This window comes from Hyperoodon ampullatus, assembly GCF_949752795.1.
Source record: "Hyperoodon ampullatus genome assembly, chromosome: 9".
In the NCBI taxonomy this organism is placed as follows: domain Eukaryota; kingdom Metazoa; phylum Chordata; class Mammalia; order Artiodactyla; family Ziphiidae; genus Hyperoodon; species Hyperoodon ampullatus.
Genome location: NC_136922.1, coordinates 59,507,164 through 59,529,941, shown reverse-complemented (window position 1 = coordinate 59,529,941; position 22,778 = coordinate 59,507,164). Strand labels below are relative to the sequence as shown.

The following is a 22,778-nucleotide window of genomic DNA, read 5'->3' as shown; positions in this document are numbered from 1 at the left end:
CTGTTCTAGCTGTTGGGAGTTTAGGCGTAAAAAGGACAGATCATAGTGAGTGCTACAAAGATAAGTGGATGATGGGAAAAGAGCGACTATTTTATACTCTGTAGTCAAGGAAGAGGTGACATTTAAACTGAAACCTCTTGGCTAAAACTGGTACATAAATGCAAAAAGCCAAATGAAGCACCTTCTAGGCACAGGGGGCACCAAGTGCCAAGGCCCTGAGGCTGGAGAATGCTGAAGTGCTCAGGAACCAGAAAGGAGGGCCAAAGGTAGCCATGCAGAGAGAGGTTAGAATGAAATTGTAGAGCTAGGCAAAAGCCAGGTCAAGCAGGACCTCTGCAGGCCAGAAGTGATGTTTAATGCAGTCTTGTGTGCATAAATGACACCTGAAAAATGTGTGCTGAGTTACTAAAGTGAAGCTGACTTGTTTAAGTATGTGAGGTTGCCCATGTACATCAAAAGCTATTCAATGTTCCTATGTGATGAAAAATTTGGATTTGAAAGCTCTTTCTCTCTTTACACTCTCTCCGGGGCAACTTTGTACCTTCAAGTATGATTACATATACAGGCATATAGTTGGAGCAAAGTAAAACATCTTCACTCAGTAGCTAGTGATTCTGCCTCTAAATCCTCATCCATCGCCAGCTCTCTACTCACTCAGGCTTTGATGATTTCTTACCTGCAACATTACAAGAGCCCCTAAGTGCTCTCCCTACTTCCTGTGTGTGTGTCTCTCTCATCAAACAACCTATTAATCTATTCTACACCCTGCCAGCAGATTGATCTTCCTAAAACACAGCATAGTCAAATTAATCCCATGCTCAATAACCTTTATGGGTCACCATTGCCGAGTTTGGTCAGTCCCAAACCCCTTCCATGATCTGACTCACATTTACCTTTCCAGTCACATTTGTGCCACTTAGACCCCTTACGCCAGACAGACTGAACTCTTAACCACTCTTTATTCCTGCTCTGTGCCTCGCCTCAGTGCCTTCATCACTTACATTGCACTAGGTGCCTTGTATTAAATCAATATGTTGAGCTAATGAAGTAATTAAAGGACAAAAATTTGGTCAAATAGCATATAGATAAAACTTTTGGTTGATTAAGTTTTTCATTTTTCTATCCATAAAGTTCACAATCAGCTCTAACATATTTTCTAATATATTGCATTATCTACAAGATACAGAGTGGATACCGAGATGGTGAATAGCCCTTGTCATCAAATATGCTATAATTTAATCAGAGAAATGGGTATATGAATATCTAACTATAGAAGAACCCCAAACTAAACATATATAGATAGGAAGATCTGTCAACATTATCTATCTATCTGTCTATCCCACACTCGTACCAATCCCAAAGTCCAGTAGTATTACTGTATACCTTGTCCATATTTTCCCCATCCACACTCATGTAGAACCTTTATAGTCACCCATCAGGAACAATGAAAATACCTTTGTTGATTCTGTATATTCCTTACACCATTGTATTGTATTGGTTTAAATAGTGTTTTCTCTAAACCTGTTTAGGTGAATTATTTACGGTTATTCCATTATAAACAATTAAAATACCCTTGAAGGTTATGTGTATCTATTGGGCACAGTACAGTATTTTTATAGGTATAGAATGGTATATTACTAAACACAGTATAGTATTAACATGTCCTCTACCATTCTGAGTGTTATCACTTTTATCAGGAATATCTCATCTGATGTTGAGACAATATATATATATATGAAAGAATTAAAAAACCTCCTGTATAAGCTGATTAATACTTTTTCATTTAATGGGGAAAATATTTTCAAGAAAAACAGAATTCAGAAGTTGAATAGCTCTCTACTGCCTATAGGATAAAGACCAAACATCATACTTTGGCATCAAAGGTTTTCTACATGCTGACTGAAACATTCTAGTTCATCCCTATTACACTGCACCAACTCTCCAATTTCAACAAACTGACTTTTACTCTTCATTCTCCCCAGACATCCACTACTTTTCCAGCCTCACATTTTTGTTCATATACTCCATCTCTATGGAGTGCTCTCAGTTCAGTTTCTAACCAGTTCCTTCCCACTTTCCAGGCCCACATCAGATCCCATCTCCCCAGAAAGCCTCTTCTGCCCATCTCAGCATGAAGTGACCTCTGCTTCTCTGAACTTCTGTAGCACCATATATTTGAAAATTAATGACACACAGCTTGGTGTCATTTTTTATGTTGTTATCTACTGTTCTGTAAATCTTATATTCATATTTTACTTTTCATGGGATTAGTTATTCAGCAAACAAGCAAATGGATGGATCATTATAACTTATCTTCATTATATTTACAAGCTCCTCAAGGGCAGGGATCAAACCTCGTGTTTCTTGACACCCCCAGAATACTTAGACAAGTGCCTTCCTCATACAAAGTCAATAAATAATACCTGAATAATGTAGTCTTTAGTTAGAGGGGCCTGTTAGTTAAAGTCAGAGAAATCCTTTCTCTATGATGATTCTTTTCCTAATAATACCAATTACTAGAGAATCCTAAAAGAATGATTGTACTAAACAGAATACTATCAGTGGTATATTGAAGTATGACTGATCTTCCAAAACCTCATTAAAATCTAACATTACTTTTCCAGTGAGCATAATCTCAAGTAAATAAACTTGTGAAATGTAATACATTGAGTGATGAAAAGCTCTAATATTATCAGTCTTCTGTGCCATTAAAGATAGATCATCTACTGTGAGCAACAGGACCAACTTGAGTTACCAGTTCCCTATGGTAGGTTAGTCATCTTAAGCAAGACATTTCCCAGGAAATGACATTCTCCTTTGCTTTCACTCATTCATTAAAGACCACAGGTAGAGTAGGTCTAAAGAGCACAGGATCATAACTATGATTTTTTAAAAGCTGACATCTGCAAGGACAAAAACCAGAGGACTTAAAGTAACTGGTAAGAAAATGATGAGCTTCATGTTTAAAAATAAACTCAGATCTGGAAAGTTGCACAAGCAGCTTAAAGGACGGTGAAACAAAGGTTAAGAATTAATGATTACATAGATGCTTGGGGAAAGCGTTTAAAAATGCTCTTTCAAGCCACTCCTTGGATTCAGTGGGCATTGGAGGAGTCACCGGAGGTCTAGGACAGAGGAAGGCTGTGTGGTCAAGATTCAGCTCGCTCACTCCCAGTCCCAGCTGTGACTTACATTATCCCTTTGTTTCCTTCTCCACTCCACACCCTTTCCTTCAATTAAGCGAGCTCCTTTGCTCAGCCCACTGTTTACATGTCCTGCTCCCGATTTCACATTGCCTATTACGCTCTGTCATACACCAGATAACCTCATTTCACCTCCCTGGGCAGCCTATGTTTTCTTTCACAAATTACCTTACATCTCAGTTCTTCCTGGAAGCCTAGCTTGATTAAGTGGGTCAAGGTGAAGGTCATCTATACTCATGATAAAATATAATCTCTCCCAATATTGCTTAAGACATAACTGTAAGAGACAGTAACCCCCAAACATGTAGATATACATGTGTAGGCACTTTAAAATATGTGCATTTGGAGCCTAGTTGTTTATTTAATATTTCCTGAGAGCCCAGCATTAATTTGAAGGTATTCTGAAGCAATCATTTAAATTTTTAATAAATGAACTGAAAAGGATGAAGCAAATGCAACATGAAATGAGAAAAAAGAAAAAAACCCAACTTTTATGTAAGCAATTCATTATTCATGCAACAATTAGTATTAATTATTCATGCGGCAGATATTTATTAGGCAGCTATTATATGTCAGGCACTGTGCTAGGCACTGGGGAATGCAGGGTTGACCAATATAACTCAGAGTTTGTTAAATAGAAATATAAAATATAACAAATACTCAATAAGGAATAGTTTTGAAAAGTAATTGGAGACTAAAAAGAGACTGATGAGAAACAAAGATCAAAGCCAAGTCTATGCCAGTAGATGAGATATCTGAAAAGACCCCTTCATTCAGTGCTACCCATACTCAATGAGCAAAATGTGGTTCTGAACACCACCTAAAGAGCATTCTGAAGATGAAAGTAAAGTGATTAAGATCAGGGAGACCTTGAATGAAGACCCTTAAAAAAATGTTTAGATGAGGTAACTTGGTATATTTGGAAGAGGCCAGATTATAACATATTCACGTCATGGGGAAAGAGGGGAATTTATATTCATGAAAGGATTTAAGAAAGAGTTAACAAGAAAGACTTTTAACAACTGCCAAGTCCCCTCAGCATTTAAACCTATTTCTTCTTTTTTTTTTTTCCCCCAACAACAACAAAAAAAGACTTTCCAAAGGAAATGGTAGAAGAAACCCCATTGCTTGAGACATTAAAATCCAGATGGTCCAAAGCCCCAGAAAATATTCACGTGGGATCAGTCCTTCACTGGGTGAAAGCAAAGGAACCAGACCAGTGCAATTTGTGTTTTGAACCTCTAGCTTAGCAGTGCTAGGAAAATAAAGATTTACTTTTCCTTGAACTTTTCCTTAATTTCTTAGCTCTCCTCTGTGCTCTCACAGCACTCTGTGTTGACTTGTATTAGAGCTGGCAACACCGGGATTGCCTGTTTACTTGCGCGTCTCTTCTGCTAGCTCCAAGTATTGCGAGTTTATCAGGTTTTCTTCCTGCCCCTGCAGGAGTGCTGTGTGCCCTGGGTTCTGGAAATGCTCCTGCACAATGGTTTTGCATTTGCTTCTGCCAGAGCCCCAGGAGTTTTACAATTTTTATGTTAAATTTCTTGGCTTGAAAATACCACTTGAGGATAGTATATATTTGGATCTCACATTGTACAGGCATGGGGTTTTGATTTCTCACAGGAAACCCTTCCCCTCCCCCTCTGACCACCACCATCCAGAGCTCTGGGAAGACAAAAAGCTTCCTTGTGGCTTCCCTAGGCTGGTGGGGCTCTTGCTTCCAGCTCCTTGCTTCTGATGGGCCCAAGGCCATGTCTCCTGTACCTGTGAAGATGTTAAACCTCCAGCCTCAACCTCACCCTGTAAATGGTCAGTATTCCCCTTTGAGTAAGTGGGGAGAGACAGGTCTGTTTCAGCCTGGTTGGCCATATTGTTAAAGGTTGAATTCCTAGTTATAAGTAATCAGTTACTACCAAACCACTGCAGTGGAGACTTAGCTTAATTTTAAGTGTTTGATTGATAAACGAATTCAAGTCAAATATACAAAAATTTGAGTATATACTATAGGCAAGATTCCATGCTGGGCATCTAATATCCTGTCTTCTGAGTACTAATGGGCTTTATACTCAATATTAATTACTTCTTGACAAGAAATTTTGTTGAATTTATGACAGAAGAGATCTTAAATGGCTGCTGAATTTATGAAGTAAATGATCCTATTCCTATTTAGGGAAAAAATGACATTTGTATATGTAGAGAATTACTCAAAGTAGAGATCTATCCAGATCCAAATGTATACTTTGGTTTTACAAGCTAACAATGATACGTATTTGCATTTGAGGTCATGTCAGATGAGGTTAACTTGGTTATATGAGAGTATGTCTTAAAAATGGAGTTGGCATTCTAATCAAATGAAGTCCTTCTAATTTAAATAATGTATTTTATTCCCTATGCCGATCAATCATTTTCTCTCCCAGAAAGTCAAACCAGTTTTTGCACTATTGATTTGCAAAACTTACATGACATAAACATTATGTGACAGAAGTTGTTTGTTACTAAGAGAGAGGATATCACCTCACAGAAACTTGTCATCTGGAAATAGGGGAAGTCACACAAAGTAATTTTGTTTGTATCATGGCTTTTTCACTGTTGGCTACATTTGTGACAGCTGATTTCATATTAAATATTAACAGAATTTTGTTTATGCTCGAATGTGCTACAGTAGGATGTAGATTTTACTCAGAACCTTTCTGGTTACAAAGTGTATCATTCCAGTAAATTATACACTTGTGACCCAGTTATAAAGACCATAGATATTATCTATCTAAGAAAATTGGGCTACCACTTTGGTGTCAAAATTTTGAAGTTTTATTTCACCCTTGAATCCTATAAAGTTATTGTTTTTGGAGATCAGACAGAAGTGGTAAGTTATTGGGAATTTCATTTGGTACAAACTAATAGAAACAGTTGTTATCAACAGGCATGGCTTTAGGAAATCATGGATATTAATATAAATTGTGTGATTATAATGAATAAGCTTTGGAAACAGCTAATTGATTGCTGGAAAGAGTTGTTGGACTTTTGATAGAGGAAGCAAATTAGAGTTTATATTCCTCATTCTCAAGAACACTAATACAATGAAAAAAATCGGTATGTTTATTTATGTTTCTTGCAGTGGCATAAAAAGTCTTATTAGTAAATTTTTATGTAATTTTAGTGACATATATTTTTAAAAAGCCTAACTGAATTGAGTTGAATCTTTCACGTTTGTGATGTGTGTCTACGATTTGTTTTGTTTTGACATTACTTTTCAATATATGAATATACCCATGAGACAGGCTCTTGCTGAATTTTTGGTCACTGTGTCATCAGTGCTATGAGTGCACATTGTCAGTTGTTTAAACATTGTTGAATCCACTGTGGCCTGGCAAGAAGCATCTGGGAGCCAGACTTTTCCTGTGGACACATGCCAAGTAGTGTATTGTATTTCTTCACTGAAGTGAACTATACTGAGATAATTTTTCTTCTTGAGTTTTTTAAATTTAGAAATTATTTTCCAAGCTAGGGGAAGATCATATGATAAAACTGTTTATAACTACCTGAATTCTATAATAGCTGGTCAAGAATTACTTTTATTTTGTTAGAGTAGGTATAAATAAGTCATTCAGTTGAACTACATTCAGATAGTTAACATTATTCTCCTAATGAGACCATTCTGGAAGGTTCACCTGTCATTTCATGTATTTTCTTTAAATCAGTGATTTACTCTAAGGAAGGACAAATAGACATTGAATGCCCCTTTAGGTACTATAGAGGGGCATGCCGTTAAATTTACATGTTTGACTGTGGTTTTTAATTAGATAGAAATAAACCCTAAATTGCATTCTTAATATATACAATTATACCATAACATCAGTCTTAACTAAAAATTGTCAGGAAAAGTTTGTAAAGTGTCATATTTAACTTTAAAGAAATATCTGAGTAGTTGTGGATTGGGGATGAGAAAACAAGAATACGTTGTCACACTGGAAAATAGGCTAGGGGTTATTAGTCTTGGAGCACAGACACTGCCTGGACTCTAGGCTCCTAAGGTGACAGGGATTTGTCTTTCCAGAATGGATAAGGTTATTTCATCTGCTACCCTGGGGCGCTGTTGCGTGAGATCTTAAAAAAGTAAGATCTGGTTTGTCCACCATGTACATTAAAAATACCCTGGCTCTTCTACACAAGAGCAGACATTTTGTTTATGTTGGCCTTATGTTTGCAATCTCAATAAGAGACACGTTGCAAATGAGAGTTCATCCGTACCTTTAGGGGCCCAAAACAGAGCAAGTGTGTTGTTTTTTTAAGCTCCAATTTTTATTCTTATGTACTTTGAAGAACATCAAGTACTGTTTTGCAGGAACGAACATCAAGAGCTCCATCAGATGAACTTTGTGTGCCTAACCTCCCCTTTTTTCCCCTACAGGTTCTACCTTGCTTCTTTTGGCAACTCCTCTCTATAGAAATATTCTAGTTTTAGAAGATCTCTCATTTTCTAGGTCCTGTAACATATTTTATCATAAATTTGTGTGTCAAAAAAATACCTCTCACCTTAGGATTGAAAATGCTTTAAAAACATAATTCTGAAAGTCTCTGTATAGTCCCTCATAGGTACATGGAAATTTGTATTTTGAGAATGCCATTCTTTTGTACTATGTAAAGTGTTTTTAATTTGCTGCATTTTTCATGTCTTATCGCAGTCAGATCTAGTGAGGAACTATAGCTGTTTTATTCAGGATTAATCAATCTTCTTGGGCTCCTGGCTGGGACAGAAGCTGCTCTCGGCTCTGCTTGCTTCAGGGCTTGGCCTTATTCTGTTTTCTCATCATATTCAGTCTCTGAGAGGGAGGTGATGGGAGATGATTTTTCCATTTGCAAGCTGCCTTCCAACTGAAAGGAAGATGGAGGGGGCAGAAGCCAAGCTTTTCACTTTCTGTGGCCATTACAAACGTGACTCTTCTCCTCTTTTTCGGCAGTGTACACTATTTTTCAAGGGAAGTTTTTTTTTTTTTTAGACTGTCAGAATTAGCCAAGTTATTTTGTCATTGAAGAGTGTTAAAAGTAAGAATATATGTCTATCTGATATCGTGAATATTAACTTTCTCATAAGTTGAATGTTATGGCAATATGTTAAAGTGCTGTTTAATTAACAAATAAGTGATCTATGCAAGGTCTTACATTGAATGAGAAGAAAAAGTGTAGTGCTTCTGAACTTGGGCTCTGGAGGAAGACTGCCTGGATTCAAATCCTGACACTACTTCTTATAGCTGTGTTATGCTGAGCAAGTTACTTAAATGTTTCTATGCCTGTGTTTCTTCATCTGAAAATGGGAATAACAGCAATACCTTCCTCATAGGGTTTTGAGGATTGAGTAAGATTTCACTGTATAGTGTCATGGCTAGCATGGTGCTTGGTACACAGTACATTCTTAGATTATCATGATAATCACTGTTGTTAAAAATCTTCTATGCACTGGACATTCAACTTTTTCATTCTCACAATAATTATCTAAAGTAGATTTTGTATTTCTGTTTTCCAGATTGAAAATTGAGGCTCAGAGAGTTTAATTAGCTTGTCTAAGTTTATACAGCTGGTGAAAGAGGATAATGTGAACTTCAGGAATATGAATTTTATTTGCATTTCTGTAGTTCCATTGTATCTTTTGGGATTAATATGGGATTAATTTCTGATTCCATTATGATTGATTTTATTAATTATATTATTATTTAGTATTATTTAGTGAAGTATGCCTATATTTAGAAGTTTAAAAGGCAAGTGATATTTGAAGACAAAGGACGGGGGAATTGAGAGTGACTCTCTTCCCACCCTCTCAGCTTCTTATGTCTGGGACACACAGAGCCAGGGATCAGGATAGTTAGGTTTTTTTTTTAGTATTTAGCAACAAGGAATATTCAACTAAGAGTAACTGACACTGAGAATATGGAGAGGGCAGAAAAGCAATAAACAGTCATTACCATTGCCTCTTTTTCTTTCTACTATTTGATATAGTTTAAGTGTGGAAGTAACATATTAAAAAATGAGTGAGACTGAAGGACATAGGAAATAAATAGTGAAACTGCTGCTATACCCAGATTTAATTGTGGAAAAAATTAGACAAAAGCAGTTGTCATCTTAGAATACATCATAGCCAGTGAGGAAAAAAACTGGCCTCCGCCAGACATGTTTGCCTAGACTTTAGGAAGGCAGATTTCAGAAAACTCAGAGAAAGAATAGGCACAATGTATGGTATTAAAGACAAGTGTTTTAAAATACCATTTAATATCAAAGGATCTCAATGGGGAAAAAAAAGGGAGAGAAACTAAAATATATCATTGTGCTAGAATCTATCCAATGAATGTAACTTTTAAAGAGACATATATTAGCCATTGAAATGGCCAAATAACCAAAGAAAATATGAAAATAGCTGAAATTTATAAATTATGCTAAAGACAACAAAAGGTATATAATTGCTATCTGGTTTTGTTTGCTTTTGAAATTATTAGGGGCAATAATTCAAAGAAAACAATTTAGTTTTTATTTTATTTGCTCCCTTCTGTCAAGAATTATCCTCCAACTGATAAGATTGGTAAGAGGTAACAGAAGCCCAGGATGGGCAAAGAGATTCTAATAGAATACCCAGCTAACCCAAATCCGTTTAGTTTTTATTCAACAAATTTTCATGGAAAACAGTTTTTTGTTCTAGCCACCCCATGTTAGGCTGTTGTAATGTAAATATACCCTTGGGGAGTTCACACTTGGAGGCAAGTAGACTAGTGGACAAATATTTATAATACTCTGTACTAACTAAGGCTGTGAGAGCAGAAAGCGGGGAGTGGCCAGCTGCCTGGAGGGATTTGGGAAAAACATCCTAAGTTGGGGGACATTTGAGCCCTGTCTTCAGGATGAGTAGAATTTAATTTGTCTTCTGACTCAGATAAGACTTTGAGGTGGACTCCAGAGAAACTACTAAAATAAGGTGTCCAAGAGAGACTTTTATGCCATAAAGAAGATGAAATAATGATTCTAGAGTAGAACCCAACATGGGTTCAAGGAAATGACAGACATATAACGAAGACAATACCTTCAGTGAGGCATTTGGCCAGAATTCTTATGAAATATTTATGGATATAAAGACCATTGGATAACTGACTATACAACAGTGCCCAAAGGGTGTTGACCAATTGATTTTGTGATCACCTTAGGGCTTAGTTCTCAGAATTGTCATACTGTCATGTTCATGAATGCCTTGGGTAGATATATACAGGCTATGCTCTCAATAGACCAAAATCGTGGATCAAATCTAACAGGATGAAGTATGATAGAATATCATACTTGCCTCAAAAATCTAGTTGCCCAAGTATGAGAAAGAAAAGACTTTGCCCCACAGAAAATGGGAAGAACACGGGATTTTGGTCAGCAGCTCAATATGAGTCAACAGTAATTTGATCCAATCCTCAGATTGTGTGCTTTGGGAGTATAAAATAATTATCAAGCAGTGTTCTGGGTTAGCAAGATAACAGTATTTTCATGTTGTGGATCAACAATATTTAGATTTTTAATTAAAACTACCCTAGAAAGTACAGGGCAGCAATTCTCACACTTTTTAATCCCAGGAGGCCTTTTCTGTTTGTCTGGGGTTAAATGTTTGTTTGTTTGTTTGTTTGTTGTGGTGGTGGGTTTTTCTTTTTCTTGGCTCTCCCGCACGGCCTGTGGCATCAAACCCAAGCCCTCTGCAATCAGGAGCCCTTTTCAATCTTAAGAATTATTGAGGACTCCCAATAATTGAGGACTCTTTTGTTTATGTGGGTTATGCCTCTTAATATTTAGTGTGTTAGAAATTAAAACTGAGAAATATTAAAAATATTAATTAATTTAAAAGTCACAATGATAAACCCACTACATGTGAACATAAATAACATTTTTTTTAGAAAAATAGATATATTTTTCCAAAATATGAGTGAGGAGTGGCATGGTTTACATATTTGCAGATCTCTTGAATGTGTATCTTTTTTTTTTCTTTTATTTATTTTTGGCTGAATTGTGTCTCCGTTACTGTGCGTGGTCTTTCTCTAGTTGCAGCGAGCGGGGGCTACTCTTCGTTGTGGCGCGCGGGCTTCTCATTGCCGTGGCCTCTCTTGCCGCAGAGCACGGGGCACGGGCTCAGTTGCTCCGCGGCATGTGGGATCCTCCCAGGCCAGGGCTCGAACCCGGTCCCCTGCATTGGCAGGTGGACTCCCAACCACTGCGCCACCAGGGAAGCCCTTGAATGTGTATCTTAATAGGAGACATTTAGACTCTCATATCTGCTTCTGCCTTTACTCTGTTGTTATATGTTGTTTAGTTTAAGTACAGTCAGCATGTGAAGAAAATCCAGCCTCATACACATATGTACTAATAGGAAAAGGAAGTATTTTAATAATCCTTGCAGGTAATGGTGGATATTCTTCTTTGATACTGTACCCAAACTTGACAAGTGTTAGTTAAAGGCTAGTTGCAATGTGGAATCCAAAACCATATCAATGAACTTTCCATACAGTATTACAGCAAAATTCAGGAGACCATCTTGTACTTTGAATGGATGTTTTACCCATGCATGCTTTTGTAACATCATGCATTGGTCAGTTGGAAAATATTGATTCATTACATTATGTAGAACTTCTAAATATTGACACAGTTATGGTACAATTAAAACATCACATTCATTAATATCAGCACTGATCTCACTAGAAAAGTCCTTAAATGCTGAGGAGTTATCAAGCTTATATCCTAAGATGTAAGTTTCTAAAATTCTAATTTTTGCTTGAAAGCTTAAATTTTATCATGGGCAATAAATGTCAGTTGTTCTTGTTAAAATAACAAGTTCACTTAATTCATTTTTGAGAAAATGTCTGCCAGATTCTTAAGTCTGAGTAACCATAGTTTGTCAGTCATTCTTTCAAGTAAAAATGGTGTTCCATGAAAAAAGCAGCTAGTTCAGTTTACCACTCAATCTCCCACACACCTGGAGCCGCAGCGGCTATGCTTTATGCATTCTTCTGATTTTGTCTCACAGAATATTAAAGAGACAGGTATTCAAGGTTGATTAAATGAAAATAATAATTTGTCATCAAGGACACTCTCAGGTGAAACTGGCTTGTTTGTTTTTAATGCTACTGCAGGGCAGTGAAGAATACAGTGACAGTTTGGTGCCACTGTGTTGGTTTACGCTGAAGTGTCAGCAGTTTACCCGTCATTGCTCTGCAGCATCAGTGCAAATGTTAACACAGTGAAAAAGGCAAATATCTTAATTTTATTATGAAAATAGTTTTGACCTCATAGACCCTCTATGCCCCGAAAGGGTCTTGGAAACCACTGCTGGTATAAGGGATTATAGAACCAATAAGTCAAATGGGTGATGGTTCCTCTTAGGGGCCTGTGATTTTTCTTTCTTTGACTGTTGAGTGAGGTTAAGGTGCACCGCACGTGAAGAGGTTGAGTGTATTTGCATAAGCAGGCATCGGAAACAGAGTCAAAGCCTATAACAAATGAGCTCTGCATTTGTAGATCTGCCTTTTTCCTAAGGCTATGGTAGACAGTTCCTTATAAAACAGCCATGTTACAATTAAATGATCTTATCACCAACTTATGTATATTAGGTAGTATTTTTTACAGAATGAAACTTAAACCAAAATCTAAGATGAAATATTTTACTTTCTAAAAATGGGATGGATTCAAAATAGTTTACAATGAAATACATATACATTTGGGATATTCTTATTAAAAGTGAGAATAAAGAAAAACCAGAAACTGAATAAGGGTTGTCTAGAAGGAGATGTTAATAGTGTTTATGGATAGGTCTTCTGTGACGGAAAAATTTTTTTTCTTTTTTGCTTATCTCTATTTTCTGGCTTCCAGCAATGAACAGATACTGCTTTTGTAACAAGAAAAATAAGAAAAAAGTTTAATTTAAATTGAAAAAATAACTTACATGTAGCAAAGTATAATTGTACCAGAAACCCAGAGCCAGGTAGAGGTTACTATAACTGAGAAATAATTTAATTTAGATTTAATTTTAAAATTACAGAATTTATTATACACTTTAATTAAAAAGCTGAGAATTTGAGCTTTGTGAAATAGTTAGAAGAATGTCATATTATAGCATACACTGACTAGAATACACTGGGGCAAGGCGGAGTCACATTTCATAATTTCCCCATGTCTAGTATTCTTTAGGAGTGGGATCATTTGCAGACTCACAGTTGCTTCTGACTGATGGAATCTGGCCTAGTAAAACCTTATTTTTAAATTTATTTTTTTATTTTTTTGCGGTACACGGGACTCTCACTGTTGTGGCCTCTCCCGTTGCAGAGCACGGGCTCCGGACACGCAGGCTCAGCGGCCATGGCTCACGGGCCCAGCCGCTCCGCGGCACGTGGGTTCTTCCCGGACCGGGGCACGAACCCGTGTCCCCTGCATCGGCAGGCAGACTCCCAACCACTGTGCCACCAGGGAAGCCCGTAAAACCTTATTTTTAACCTATGTGCTTTCTTTGCCTGCCATCATTGCCTGTAGATGATCAAGTGTATGTAAGACTGCTCCTGCTACTTAATAGAGAAGTACATCTAGAGCAGCAGAAATGTCTACAGTGCATGTTGCATAGAAGGCAGTGCAGGGAGAGAAGAGCAGGGTGGAAGTGCCATGACCTTGGTCCAGTCATTCAACACCCCAGTTCAGTTCCCCTTTAATGAAAGAAGGGAGTTGAACTGGATGATAGCTAAGGTGTCTTTCCCTTCTAAGACTTCTCCCAATTCTGTCAAATGAGATCCTTGCTTGAATTTGAGTTTTTTCCCAGCATCCCAACCATGATGTTAACATGTTTAATGTCTGTGAAAAATCATTATTTTTGCATTCTCATGTTTGTGTATAAATTATGAATTTTAATATTATAGTACAGAAATTCACTGTGTTCTAAAGGCATTTCTTTTTGCAGTGATAACCTTTTCATATTAAACCCTGTAAGAATAGAATGTCCAGGTTGAAAATTAGCTTGTATGATTGAACAACTATTGCTTATTTTATTGCCTTTTATATCACATTAACCTTCTCAGTTGCTAAATTAATAAGTTGTTGCAAAACACCCAGCTCCTCAGGTAGTGAACTTGATACTGCATGCTAATTGTGCTTTTTTTTTTTCCCCTGAGAAATCTGATTATCTCATTGTCTTCTCCAAATCCTGTTCAAAGTGCTATGGGATGGACATTATTCTTTCTGCTTTACAGAGAAGACACTGAGAATTAGAAACAGTGTCGAGGTTGCATGAGTAACTAGACCTTTAACAAGAGGACTCAGTTTGCCTAATTTCCAGGAGAGTAAACGTGACTGCCATTTCAGGTATCTTTCTTTCTTTTCATTTTGAAGTTAGCATAATACTAAAAGGCACATGCTTATATCTTTATAAAAATGTATCTTTTATTGCTATAAACTATATGTCAGGCTATTAAATAGATAGAAGAAACCTTTAGAAGTGCCATATTTTAAGTTCCCAGTAGTCCAGGATTTATAGGCCGTTAAGGAACTCACTTTTCTTCATTGTCATAATTTTGAATTCCCTCACCCATATCCCTTTGACTTTACTCTTCCACTTCTCTAACCCTTCCACCAGCCTCAGAGCTTGCCCCAGGTGTTGAGAGAGAAGAGGAGGTGAGGTGCCATTTGTATAAATCCTTCCTGTGTTTCTCCCTCTTTTTCATCTTACTGCTAGGACTAGCTGGAGGTGTCCTCAGTTCCCCATCCCATCTGTTCCATCTCCTCCTGCTCAGGGGCATCTTGCTTGCAACTCCCTGGAGCCTGAACCCTTGATGAAATGTGCAGGATAGCCTGTTGTTCTGAAATGTAAGTGAACCTCTTTCAGATCTTTGTGTGTAGAAAGGCTCCTCTTTACCATCTCCATTTAGCCGTGTTTTCCTTATTGAAATAAAGTGAGAAGGTAAAGCTGACTGGCCTCAGAAATAAATCCGTTTTCAATTATGAGTTGCATTAGAGACCTTTACAAACTATCAAATACTGTGTGCTGGCTTTAGGGGCAGTTGAGTGTGTAGAACATTAAAGGTGGAGAAGGAGAAGTGGAGAAGAGAAAGGAGAAGATGCACGTTTGGGATAGCCAGACGGGAAATTCTGTTTCTAAATCGTCGCTGAAAGGATTGCTTAACCTAAGACGTACCTCAAATACAGTGCTATGGTAGGATAGAACCTACCCACTTATGTGAAAATGTTTTCCAAGTCCACAGGCAGCCAATATTCACGAGAAATTTTAGCAAAAACTGTATCTATAAACTGAAAATCAAGGAAATGGCACCATGGCTTAGAGCTGGGGCTTCAGTGACAGATGTGAAAGTTTAAATCCCAGCTCTTGTTCTAACTGGCTGTGTGATTCTGGACTAATTATTCAAGCTCTGTAAATGTCACTTCTGCGTCCATAAAGAGGAAAAAAGTTCCTGTTATCACCTCATAGAATTGTTATGAGGATTTAGTTACATAATGGATATAAATGCATATAATGTGAACATTGAAGCAACACATATTAACGTTTCTTGAGATAAATATATAGTCTCATAATCAGATGAAGCCTGGGCAGGTAGAGATCTAAATCCAAGATTTATTTCAGGGCATAACTTTTGATTCTGTGTTTTATTCTTTTTAAAATTACATTGTAATTCAGGAGAGCTGTTTTCTGAAGGTGTTTAGTGAGAAAGGTAATCATCGTGTGAGTCAAGGATTTTCTCGTGTTGTCGTCCTCTTCTCCCTGGAAGACATGATAATATCAGTCCTCGGCCATGATGTGAACTTCACACATCCTGTTTTGGTGCTAACAAGTGTCTTTAGCCTTTTCCAAGCAATGTCAGCTACACATGTCAGTTGCTTATCACTTTTGTGTTTTCGGTTATTTATCCTTAAAAAAGAATGTAAGTCAGAAGTAGCCATTTTGTAAAAACTGCATAGCTAGACAGATCTTTGATCCTTATTAGGGTAATAATCCATCTGTTATGGAACTGGATCAATTTGTAAATTAAATTGATTAATCTAGCAAGGAAAAAGAAAGGTCTTGACTTTTCCCACAGGAAGCATTTCCTCAAATGGTAGTCCTTCTAAAAAAATCTGGGAAGACTCAATTTTCTGCTATTCTTTTTCTCTTTGCTCAACTCAGAAAAAAGGCTTAATATGTATCCAAAAAAGAGTGAAAGTAGAGTTCAAGCTTTTAGATTCTCTAGGGTCTGGTTGTTCCTGGAGGTCTCATATTTTTGATGTTTAATGGTTAAAAGGGTTTAATGTTAAAAACCTTTCAATGACTATAAGAACATTTTTAATACTCATTGGTTAGTTTAGTAAATGTATAACTATGCTTGAGTTATCTTCTGCAATTAGTTCACTTTATTGTTATTTTCATCTTGTATGATCAAAAAAAAAATCTCCCGATGATTCTCCTAACAATGTGTGATTGGAATAATAACTTCACATTGTTGAAGAGTTTTGTGCTGCAGCTGAGAGGAATGTAAATACAAGCTGCTTGTTTGCAAGAAGCTTCCAGATTTGCAATATGATTGCTATGGAAACCACATAATGAAAACCTTATAACCATCTGTATGGTTTGATGGATTTTATTGCATAGCTGAGCTGTTTTTGTTTACTGTTATTAAAATGTTGAATGGAATATATTAACCCACACACATTGACTATTTGAGGTATTAATTAGTATCGTATAATGACATCATGCCTCAACCTCCAAATAAAATAAACCTAAATAAAACAACATGTGTATGTTTCTAATATATCGTGAAGGTGATTATTGCCTAGAATTTTGGTCACTTGTCCTTATATATATATATATTTTTTTTTTTTTGAATGATGTGGAGAGGTTTGCTCTGTTAGTAAATGAATATAGTAGTAGGATTTATTTTCATGATTTTGGAATCCATTTGTTCACCTAGTATTTATTGAACATCTCCCTTGTACCAGAGTCTATTCAAGATTCAGGTTGAGTTCTTTTCTTCCTAAGATTAAAAAAGCACACACCAAATTTGATTTTGTTGTCTTTTATATGGAAGCTGTTTGTACTGTTAGCCCAAGATAAAATGGGTTGTTTTACTATTGTTAAGAAAAATTGATATTTGAAACACAGAAGGCTTTGACCTAAAGATAGCAGTTCTAGGTTTGAAAAGGAGAAGGGAAGTGTTTTTAATGAGCATCTTATCCTCTAAAATACTTCTTATTAAGCATCTCACATGGATTTCAATTTGGATACTTCACAGTAAATATTTTTAATATCATTCTGATAGTTTAAGAATACATTGTGCATATAATAGGTACTTAAAATTTAATAAAATAATAAAATTCTTAGTAATAAGTTCTAAATTCATTGACAACTTTGCCAAGAATGGAGTTTTTCCCACTTAATTCTTGTAATTATTATTATTATTATTAATATTATTATTATTATTATTTTTTTTTGCGGTACGCGGGCCTCTCACTGTTGTGGCCTCACCCATTGCGGAGCACAGGCTCCGGACGTGCAGGCGCAGCGGCCATGGCTCACGGGTGCAGCTGCTCCGCGGCATGTGGGATCTTCCCAGACCGGGGCACGAACCCGTGTCCCCTGCATCGGCAGGCTGACTCTCAACCACTGCACCACCAGGGGAGCCCCCTTGTAATTATTAATAGTTTTAATGATATTGACACTGACTTTGGGTGGTGAGACTAAATCCCATAGTCTCTTCTTAAGAGCCAGGAATAGTGCTTTCTATATTGTTGTGGTTAAAGCTTTTGACTTCAGGACAAGTGCCCTTAACTTTTTGAATTTACTTCTTACTATTGAATTTGTGACCAAATTGGAAGAGAGGGAGTGCTGGGGAAAGAGAAAGTATGAAAAGTAAAGAAAGCTTTCTCCTTCACCTCAAAAAAAATTAGTGATTTGTAAAACGAGTAGCTTGGACTAAATGATGGTAAATGTCCCTAATACCTTTAAAATTTGTATGAAAACACCCTATTGACCCATTTATGATAACTAGTCCTTGAGGTTTAACATAAGTGAGATAATTGTTGAAGAGAAAAGAGACAGCATTTAGTATTAGACTTTTTATTAGGTCTTCTATGTATTCTTTACTATTTGACTGAACTATATTAAATTGCCAATATTATGTTTAACTTAATGTGTATAAAGTGCCAATGATTTCCAGCTGTTCCTTATATTGGAGCTTTCATTCTTTTGTTTGAATTGAGTTACAAAAATTTGAAACAGTTATAATTATCTTGTAAGTACTGTAACTCTCAAGCTTGACTGAAATGCTGGTTTTTATTAATCACCACTTTAAAATTTGCCTGAGACTTCTAAATTTACATCTACATTCTTGACCTGTCTACCAAGCTTTCCAGTTGCCCCTGGCCATTTCCTCTGGGTTGCCCCACCAGTATATTAAATCTCCCATATCAGAAACACAACCCCTTGAGTAGCTGATCTTGGCTATTCTCTTTTTAGTAATGATGTTCCCATTTCTCAGTTAACTAAGCTCAAAACCTGAGTCATCCTTGGTTGCTCATTCTTTTCCCGTAGCCCTCCACATCCAGTCAGGCAGAGTTTGTCTATTCTAGTTCCTTTCCCTCTCATAACCATCTCCGTTCCATTTCCTCCGCCCCTTCAGTTCAGGACTAACTTCCCCTTTAGCTAGACTAGGAGTGGTCTCTCTCCCCACACCCCTCATCTAGGCTGTCTGGGACAATGGGATGTGATAGTCATTCCTCAAGCAGTTTCAGTCCTGCCCTTTCTCGCCTCAGAAATTTTGGGGGACTCGTATTCCTCACCAAACATGTAAAAGTCTGAAGTCCATAGCAGGATGTCCACGGCTCTTCAACAGTTTGCCCAAATGACTAGCATTATCTCCCATCCTGCTCTTCTTCTACAAGAACAACCCCCGCCTTTATTTATTTACTTTGTTTGACGTGGACCATTTTAAAAATCTTTATTGAATTCATTACAATATGGCTTCTGGTTTTTTTCTATGTTTTGGTTGTTTGGCTGTGAGGCATGTGGGATCTTAGCTCTCTGACCACGGATCGAACCAGCACCCCCTGCATTGGAAGGCGAAGCTTTAACCACTGGACTGCCAGGGAAGTCCCAAGAGAACCACATTCTTTAGCCAAAATGAATATGCTCATGCCTTGTTCTTTTGTTCATGCCTTTCCTTGTCTGGAAACTTTCTCCTTCCCATCTCTCCTTATTCAGATTCTCTCCATCCCTCAGAGCCTTTATGGTATTTCCCCAGTTGGGTGGTTTCTCCTCTGCACTCCTTCAGTACCCTGTAGCTCACAGGTCAGGTTTTATGCCCCTTATCCTACTTTCCTGTCTTCTGTCTTCTGTTCTGTCTTCTGTCCCCTCTAGGCTGTAGCTTCCTGAAGGCAGAAGCTTCCTACTACCCTTGCCTTTCTGGTAGAACCTCTCTCTCTTACAGATAGTTAATGCTCAATGAAGATTCATGAGTTGAATTATTTAATAGTCATAATGACTATATTTGTATTTTTTGCATATTTTTCTTTAAAGTTTTTGATTTTCTTGGAATTACGATTCTTTTTGGTCCCAGTTTTTCCTTGACATGCCATTTTGTTCATATGTCCTGCCTTAAATATTTCTAAATTGTATATTAATCCTTAGGTGGGGCAAGTGGTCATGTAGTAAGTATTTCTTTGATGTAAAAGAATTAACTAGCCTATTGACTCTGTTTAAAAACCCTTCTTATTTAATCTCATCATTTTTCTTCCTATAACTTGGGAAAGGAGTGTGATGGGAGAGTGTAGAAATAATATGAAGATATATATGAATATATGCAGGATAAAGAACATGGATTTTGTCATCATAAACCTAAGTTTGAATAGCAAACATTGGAAGTTTCTTTACCTTTTTGAGTCTCAGTTTATTTCTCTGTAAAATGAGGATTTTAAATGGTTTACCTATGAAGTCTTAACATCTGCTGTAGTGTATGACACATAGTAGTTCCTCAGTATAATTTGGGGGGTATTACCTTGAAGGGTGAGGATGCTTCTAGTATCTTCCTGTGATGATCAATTGAGAAAACATGAAGTATCTGATGCTCAGTAAATGACTTCTAGGTTAACTGTATTTTATATCACACATTTTCTCTTTGCTCTGCTGTTGTTTTAGGGACCATGATTTTATCTGTGGTACTCATGCCACAGTATAATGTGGTCAATCCGTATAATGCCGGGTGTCATCTTACTGCATTTTTAGGGCTTTTCTGGATTTAAGATTATTCCAGATGAGTTTCTGTGAATATTTAAAACAAAATATGTGAAACGTTAGTACATACCTTAAATTTTATCAAGCCAACTGGTCAGGTTGCTATTTGGAAATAGCTAGAGGTTTCTTTGTTCAGCTTTAGATTATTGAAAGGGGGATGTGAATGTTGTGTGGTTTCATTCTTTGAAAAGGAATATTTATGTGTTATACACTTTTAGTTTTGCTCTTAAGATGGGGTGAGTACTGTGTCTTTCTCCCTGAGGAAAGCCTTCAGTGTCCCATTTATGTTGTTTATTTACAGAAGAGGAAGAGGATGGAGCTCCGATGAAAGTGGAGGGGCAAAGGAAGATGAGTCAGGACAGCATTCACCACACCACAGGTAATGTGTTGTGCAGCTTTCTGGGAAAGCTTATTTTGGTTTTGTTCACTTTCCTTTTTGTCACTTTCTTACTGCTCTAAAGATGTGTCCTCAGCTCCCTGAGGTTGTCTCCTTGGGTCTGGACCTCTTATGGCTGATAAGCTTCTTAGACCCATTTAGGATGCATGAAAACCACTTGAGAAGGATTTATAAAGTAAGCCAATTTATACAAGGTATTCCTTTCTGAATTACTTTGTAACGACTCAATTAGCTTTCATTTCTGCGCAAAGGAGATTTAGTTGCATAAATTAGCTTATCATCATTGAGGAAGTGTCACTGCTAAAGGACAGTTTATAGATACAACATGCAGTTGCTGTCAAACCTATAAGAATGTAATATAGACATCTGTGTATACTTTGTGCTTGAGCAGAACAGACTTCTGCCATTCAGAGACTAACAGGGGACAACAAGTTGCCCAGGGGACTGGCAATGTAGACATCTCTGAAAAGGTCAACTTGACACAGGCTCTGACAATCGACCCACAGCTCTGTCTTCTTTGATAAAAATCAGATAAACTTAAGACCGCTAATTGATCTGCAGCCTGTTTAAATGTTGGCCATGCATATCTTCATTGCATATGATTAACACAGAAAGCAAATGAATTGGGTAAGAAATGCCAGAGTCCAGTGACAGCAGCTTAAAAATGGGAAAAGGACAGTGGCGGCCTGGAAGGCTAGGAAGGATATTCCCCTTATCCCTTTCCACTTGGCACGTGGCCCCAGGTACTAATTATGACTAAGACTGGAAAAATAATTGCACGTGCTGTGTACGGAATCACATGATAAAGGCAACTTTTCTTGCTGCTTGTTATTTCCAAATAGCAGGAGATAAACCGTATCTGTAGTGCAAGCATGAGGTTAGTTTTGATAAACCAGCAATTATTTTACACAGAGAGAAGAGAAGGACTGCCTTCTTATCAGGACTTTACACCTCTTCATAGCCACATGTCAGCTGGGGCAAGGTCTGCCATATCATCCCATGTCCTGCAAAGAGCTATAGTTGGGAGTCACCTCCCCTCTCTGATATGTCCATACATCACTCTTTCAAGCTGTCAGGGGCAGGGTGGTCAAGCAGTGTGTGTTCAGGAAGTAGCCTTCCCGAGTCCTTCCTACTGTGGCATGTAGAAAGGAAACAGAGGCCTGATTTCCGGACCTGGACAGGAAAGCAGGAGCAGGTTGCTGCAAAAGGTTTGGGTTTGCTTTTTTCAGAAGGGAAGTGAGGAACAAGTCATTAGATGCAGCTATAAACACCAAGGCTGAGCAAAGCCTTGAGGACAATGTTCACTGGCCATTTTAAGTACATACGTTTTGTTATTATCATAAAGCTTCTGCCAAAAGCATGTCGTTTTCTTTTTTTTTAATTTCCGTGCAGGTATAGAAGGCGGACACATACAGATCTTCTTTCCACAAATATGAGTGTTTTGGCTTAAAACAATTGTGTTTTTCCAAAACCCTTTTAAAGTAACTATCTCCCAAATTTTTGCCTTTGAGGGAAGGAAGAACAAATCAGTTTTTCCTCAAAGGAATGCAATAAGGAGATCTACCTTTTCATGCAATTGCTATAAAGCGCTGCAATAATTCTTATCTTTAGTGACATGAAATTCTTTTCAAGCAACAGTTTTAATGCTTTTGCATACCAGTGACCTTTGCTCTCCCCAGGCTGTCAAAGATGTAACATTAGAAGTTTGTTTGCTGTGCAGGGCAGTGAGTTGACAAGGGTATTCCTATCTTGCTGAGCATCACATGATGTGAACTTCTAACCTTACTCAAGAATGTTATATTTTTCACATTGACTGATTTTACTAAAGGAAAAATTCTTTTTTCAGACTACTCTAATGTAAAATATGTAAGCAAAAACAAAATTAAGCATGTATTTCTTACAAGTTATTTCATGT

The 22,778-nt window shown here is 37.3% G+C and overlaps 1 protein-coding gene across 1 annotated transcript in view; it reads left to right on the top strand.

Annotated features, from left to right (window-relative positions):
* SKAP2 (src kinase associated phosphoprotein 2) overlaps positions 1-22,778 on the top strand; it is a gene marked incomplete at both ends in the record, with an annotated part of 146,906 nt that overhangs the window by 105,959 nt on the left and 18,169 nt on the right. Inside the window, one exon of the mRNA XM_079711518.1 lies at positions 20,768-20,845. Coding sequence (XP_079567644.1) covers positions 20,768-20,845 — 78 coding nt within the window. The remainder of the gene's footprint in view (positions 1-20,767; positions 20,846-22,778) is intronic.